We start from the raw sequence: 6,226 nt of genomic DNA, 5'->3' as shown, positions 1-6,226 counted from the left end.
AAACAAACCCAGGTTTGTCCTAACTGGGTAAACTGTAATGTCTGAACCAGGATGAAATGCTGTTCATGTATTAGTATTGCTTCCAGTTTTAGGGAGTTTTATGATAAAAAAAAAAAAAGAAAGAAAGAAAGAAGAAGAAGCAACACACTGAATGTCACCATTGTGCTTAGTGCTATTTGACTCATTTTACATTTGTAGTTTGCTCATGTTTAACATTAACATCTTCAGCAGTGTGCATTGAGCCTGATGGGATCCTACTGCTGGCTGGATATTTTGTGGCAATGGCTACGTTGAGATAAGGCTGATCGGATAAACAAGAACTGAAGGATGTGTGCCTCAGGAAGCAGTCTGCCAGGTGTAATAACTGCCAGGAGGAGGCGCTTATCTCATATTGTGCAGAAGCATCCCCGAGGAGCCGAATCACAAAAGAAGTGAAGAATACTGTATGTCTTAGCTATCCTTTTTATGATTTAGCTTCCCTGACATTGGCACATTATTGATGACGACAGAGTCAAGTGTGACAGATCTGGAAAAATACTCTCAGAAAAACATAATAAAAAAGATGAGAAGCAGTGATACAACACAGTGCCATTTTCAAATCGGGCTTGAAATTTGTCATTGAAACAGTTTCAGAAGTTAGACACTTGAAGTGCTGCTCTGTAAATCAAACAGACAATAATGATAGCTGCAATATATGCTGAGAGTTTTAAGCAGTGAAAGCCTCTTCTGTTCTCCTCACTGAATTGTTTATTTAGAAAAAGAAGAGTGACAGATGAGACACATGAGCACATCTCTTTATAATTAAGGAAGAAAAGGTATATTATTAGGGTTTAATGACCGTAATTAGCTTGTCTGGTTGCAATTGTTGTGAAGAAGTGGAGACGTATGAATAATGATGTGCTGTTTGAAAGCTTCTATACCTTAAGACGGTGATTCTCAGCCAAGGGTAATTGTAACTTAGATGGTGCTTTTGTAGCTTCCAAGGGATAGTTGAAAAGTTGCAATTGTGTGGCGTTTAAAAAAATAAAACAGATAGTGTCATAGTAAAAAGAAAGCACACCCTCTTTCAGTTCTACATTTTTACATGTCAGGATTAAATAAAAATAACTGGGTCCTTAAAATTAGGAAACTACAAAACATGACTCATTACACAAAATCGTTATTTATTGAGCAAAAACTGAGCCAAAATGCAGAAGTAATGTGTGAAAAACTAAGTACACCCTTCCATAAGAATTAGGAGGCGAAATAGCAGCCAGGTGCTGCTAATCAAATGCACTTAATAACTGATCACCACCAAGTGTGAACACTGTTAAGAAAAGGCAGAGGTTTTAGCAGTTTGCAGGTCAGGTGTGTTAACAGCTAAGGGGGGATTTTCTTTTCTTTTCTTTCTTTCTTTCTTTTTTGTTATGGCTGAATCAGAAAAACATTAGAAATGTACTGTAAAGCACAAGTTGATTAAAAAGAAAAATGAGTCACCAGTGGACAGGAAGATTGTGGCAGTGTAAAATTGATCTAAAAGCAATAAATAAATAGAAAACAATTAGCTGAATAACTCCAAACAATACATATAAAATAGCCAGCTGAAAATAGAAAATGATTGGATAATGATCCTATTATACATTGGTAGATCATCTGGCAACAAAAACTCGAATTGTTCAGGAAAAATATTGAAATTATGGAAAATGGCCAAAATGTCCAGGTTTAGCTTACAAATACTAACACAAATGCATAAGTATGAGTGGACTATACAATGACTCTTCAATAGTATTGAAATGACTGTTTAAGTTTAAAAAGTTTGAACTCATTTGGAACATGTAGGTTCAGTGGGTTGGGAGTGCTGGAGCTGATCTAAGACATACTTTTATTCTCCAAGAACAAATATTTTATTAGTTTTTATTTACTATTGTATGGAGACAGAACATTTAAAAAGCTGAAAATAGTGCTCTATAATGCCCGAATTACAGCTCTTCCTGTGCCAAATGAAGTATAAGACAGTTCAAAATCTTACATCACACTCACTTCGGCGAAGTGAGTAAGATATGCAAGTTACAACAGGTGTCAGAACACTTGACCCACATGTTTTGGTCATGCCCAGCTTTAATAACATACTGGTCTAAGATTTTTAAAACACTGTCAGAAGCACTTAACATCACTATCCAACCCAGTGCAGTAACGGCCATATTTGTTATTACAGATAGAAGACATTTGACAAGAGGGAAAAAGAGGGAACAGGGAAAAAAGACATAAAAACATCATTGCTTTTATAACACATTACTGCTTTGGTTTGGTTTGGTTTGTGGATGCAATTCATCCAATTAGAAAAAAAAAACCCTTTCAGAGGGTCTAGGGACAAGTTTTTCTTTGTCTGAGATCGAGTGCTAACATATTACGGTAGACTTAAAACCTTTCCCACCTAGCAGCCCCTGATGCTCCCTATGTTCTGAGTGGGTAGGTGGTATTGCTTTCCAAAGGCAAAGGAGGGGAATGTAATAATGATTATATGTCACTGTCAACCCCCCAAAAAAGCTGAAAATCTTTTTTTCTATGTTTAAAATTCTTATAATAACGATAATAACAATAATATGTGTCTTTCCATAAAACTTCGACTCATCTTACACCTCTAGAAAATCTAAAAACAGAACATTTTGTTTTCTCAATATTGCAGTGTTAATGCTAAAACGAAAGAAAAACACAAACATTGATCCAACTTCAATAAAGCACTAGGGGGAGCATAGATTCAAATCAAATCACTTTTTATTGTCACATCACATGTGCAGGTACACTGGCACAGCACATGCGAGTGAAATTCTTGTGTGCGAGCCCCACAAGCAACAGAGATGTGCAAACACAACAACACAAACGAGCAAAATACAAGAATGGCCAACCTGAAACTAATAAATATATGTACAATATATAATAGTGTATGCATTTCTGGATGTGTATACTAAATATTTTCCTACGTGTGTGTGTGTGTGTGTGTGTGTGTGTGTACACATTTTTACAAATTAAATAGTAAAAAAATAAAATAAAATAATAATAATAATAATAATAATAATAAAATATATAAAATATACAGAGTTGAATATGTGCAAAACAAGTGGCATTTATATACAGTGTGGAGTTCACAAACACTGGATTAGCCTCCAGCCAATAGTTACGCTCAGGAGATTATTCAAACAGCGTCTATAAAAAGCTCTCCACTCCTTTCAATGTTACACTCAGAGGGTGGAAGTGAAGAGCACTTACAGATGAGATTTTTAACTACCTGTTGCATGCCATGGCAGTATTTTATCGGATACTTCTCCTGCTATCTGGTAAGGTGATTATTTACTTTAAAAGAGAGCTCCACAGGGAAGCATAGTGAAAACTACACGCTTAAGAAGTTATTTCAAGAGGTAGTCAGTGCATGTTTGAGGGGAAAACTACCTGTGTTTACACAAGAACAGTGATTCAGTGAGCACTTGAAATGGAGCAAATTGTGTTGATTTTGCTGTAAAATAGTATGTGCTTGTCTGTGATTTTAAGCCTTAGGTATGGTGTTCAGGGAGAGTAACAGGAAAGTCAGTCCTCTGAGTACTGTTACCTATTGCAACGGACATCTGAACATTTCAATTCCAGCTACAGAAAGTTTCTTATATCCTAAATCCAATTTGCAGATACATTTTACAATATAAAGCCAGCAAATAGCAGCACAAACGTCTTTGCAACTCTTTAATGTATAATTTTATCAAGATTGTGTTGCATACCAAATCACTAAAGCATATATAGTACATGGACCGGTGTAGGGACAGAGAGATAACTTCTTTCCTTCTCTTGTGTTGTTTGTGTCTCTTTGCAGTGACTGTGGCCTCTGCGGCAACACGCAGATCGCAGCGGACAAAGCGAGGGTTACTTGAGTTGGCAGGAGCAATCAAATGCAGCACCGGGAGATCTGCTTTGGCTTATATGGTGTACGGATGCTACTGTGGTCTGGGCGGCCAAGGCTGGCCCAAGGACAGGGCAGACTGGTGAGGCAGCATTTATTATCACATTCCCTTAAGAACCTGACAGAAGAAAATACAAATTGGTGAGGATAGTATATCTGGTCACCTGAAGATAGCGCACTCCAAAATGTAAACAGTCAGCTGACACTATATATAACCAACCTAGGCATTACACTTCGCAAAAAATATCCTTCCAAGTACTTAGGTCAAGTTTAGCCTTTCGTCGCAGGAGGAGGAAATAATGTGTACATATTATTTTCTCCTCCTAAATGCCGTTGGTTCTTCCCAGTCTATCCACATCCTGATGTGTACGCATAGTTTCCGCTTCTGAATGAGTCGAGTGAACCACAAATGCAGTGCGACGGGATGGAAGGAGGGAATGCTGTGTAAATTCAGCAGACTCACACGGTCCAATACTTACTCCAAAAATTCCACACCCAAATCCTAATTACCGTCTCCTTCTTTTCCTTCTTAACCACAAGACATCTCACCCCCTCAAGCCAGTTAACTCCTAACTATCTGTTGTGAAAACTCATGTGGTGATCCTGCCCTGCCTTTTAAATAGTCCTGGTGTGATTTAAACCACAGCCTTGCAACCACCCACCTACTGTTTTCTTTACCCTGCCTTTCCTAGATTGAGATCGGGCCGAGTTCAGTTTTCAAAATAATGGATTTATCATGTTGTTAATCTGTCTGTGTGCAGGTGCTGCCACAGACATGATTGCTGTTATGGAGATGCAGAACGTCTTGGCTGCTATACAAAATTGAGTCAGTATCGGTGGACCTGTGAGGACAAGACAGCTGAGTGTGGTATTGCGATTTCTATCATTCTTTTGTTTTTCTTTTTGCGATCCATGATTTAAAGTTAAAACAGCTGATGCTCTTATTAATTCCATGGCTTTGAATTTTAGGATGTTCTTCACTAAGTCCAATTGTACTGAGATTGAGATCAGTACCAATATAAAATCTTCCTTTGCTACCCCTCAATGTCTCCTAGATGGATTCACAAAAGGCAGACAGATAGCTTTAGTGTAATCTTACTGACAAACAGTGGCAGAAGCACACAATTTTGAAAGGAATGCCCCAGCGGAGACCATTACTGACATTGCAGCGCTGTTATTTATTCATTTTATTTTGAAATTGGTGGTCAGATGGTCATCGCCCTTGATCACTCACTCTTATAATCAGCTTAACTGCCATGTGGGCACCTGCACCTTCATGTTTATGCCACAGAAAGGATGAGGCTGCTCATGCTTTCCCATAGTGAAACACAGAAAGCAAATAAGAAGACAGTTGATTGGAGAAAAGAAGGATTTATCCAGGATATCTTAATGGCATAAAGCACAGTATTTGCTTATCAAAAAGACCAGCTGTCAAACCCCCCCCCCCCCCCCCCCAAAAAAAAAAACAAGACAAAACAAATATTTTAGAAATCTGTCAAAATCCTGTCTTATCTTAAAATTGTTTTGTTTTTTATTAGGCAAATAGGAAACTGAATTCATGTTTTTATACCTAGCACACTGGGTTTCTCCTAGAGGTCAGAAATGAATCAAGCATATTATTCATTCACTAAATTTTTTTCTGTTTAGAAATAACTGTAATTTGGCATCTGAATCAAAAAATAATAACATGGTTTTTGTATAACAGTAAACTTGGAATTTCGTGGATAACAGCAATAATTATATTTTCACATAAAAAATCTAGTTTTGACTAAAGAACTTGCACTTACTGGCAGATTAACCATGACAGAAATATATAAAAAATGATTTTGGTGATTACCAAGAGTGTTAATTTAGGTCAGCTGTGTCATAAACCTTACTTCGAGTGTTGGTCTGCTAAATTTATTAAGCACTGTACATTATTAGGTTTAAACATGACCCAAATGGTATTTATAACTGGTTACTGAACTTCTCTAATTATAGACAAACTGCTAAAAATGAAACAAAAATATAGCTGGAGTTCTCCAAATGTTTGTATACGTAGCTATGAAACAGCAAACGTAAAAAGAGATTCACAATGTTAATGAAAAATTGACTGAAAATGAGTGAAAATCCTGTTCTTCATTGCAGATAATTTGAAGGACCAATGCGAAAAGCTGCTGTGCAAGTGTGACAGAGATGCTGCCAAATGTTTGAGAAAAGCACCTTTCATTCGGAAATATGCACTATGGCCAGATTTTCTATGTGGCCATGAGCATCCTACATGCAATATTTACTGACACAATAAATACATCTTTATGTGTC

The 6,226-nt window shown here is 37.1% G+C and overlaps 1 protein-coding gene across 1 annotated transcript; it reads left to right on the top strand.

Moving 5' to 3' along the window:
* Positions 1-3,157: 3,157 nt before the first annotated feature.
* On the top strand, positions 3,158-6,226 carry pla2g10 (phospholipase A2 group X). The gene is made up of 4 exons (XM_026163671.2): positions 3,158-3,314; positions 3,839-4,007; positions 4,687-4,793; positions 6,053-6,226. Exons 1-4 carry the CDS (start codon positions 3,278-3,280, stop codon positions 6,199-6,201), a joined length of 462 nt encoding a protein of 153 aa, XP_026019456.1. The 5' UTR covers positions 3,158-3,277; the 3' UTR covers positions 6,202-6,226.

The sequence above is a fragment of the Astatotilapia calliptera genome, chromosome 4, assembly GCF_964374335.1.
Source record: "Astatotilapia calliptera chromosome 4, fAstCal68.1, whole genome shotgun sequence".
NCBI lineage: Eukaryota > Metazoa > Chordata > Actinopteri > Cichliformes > Cichlidae > Astatotilapia > Astatotilapia calliptera.
This window is presented reverse-complemented; position numbering and strand designations above follow the sequence as displayed.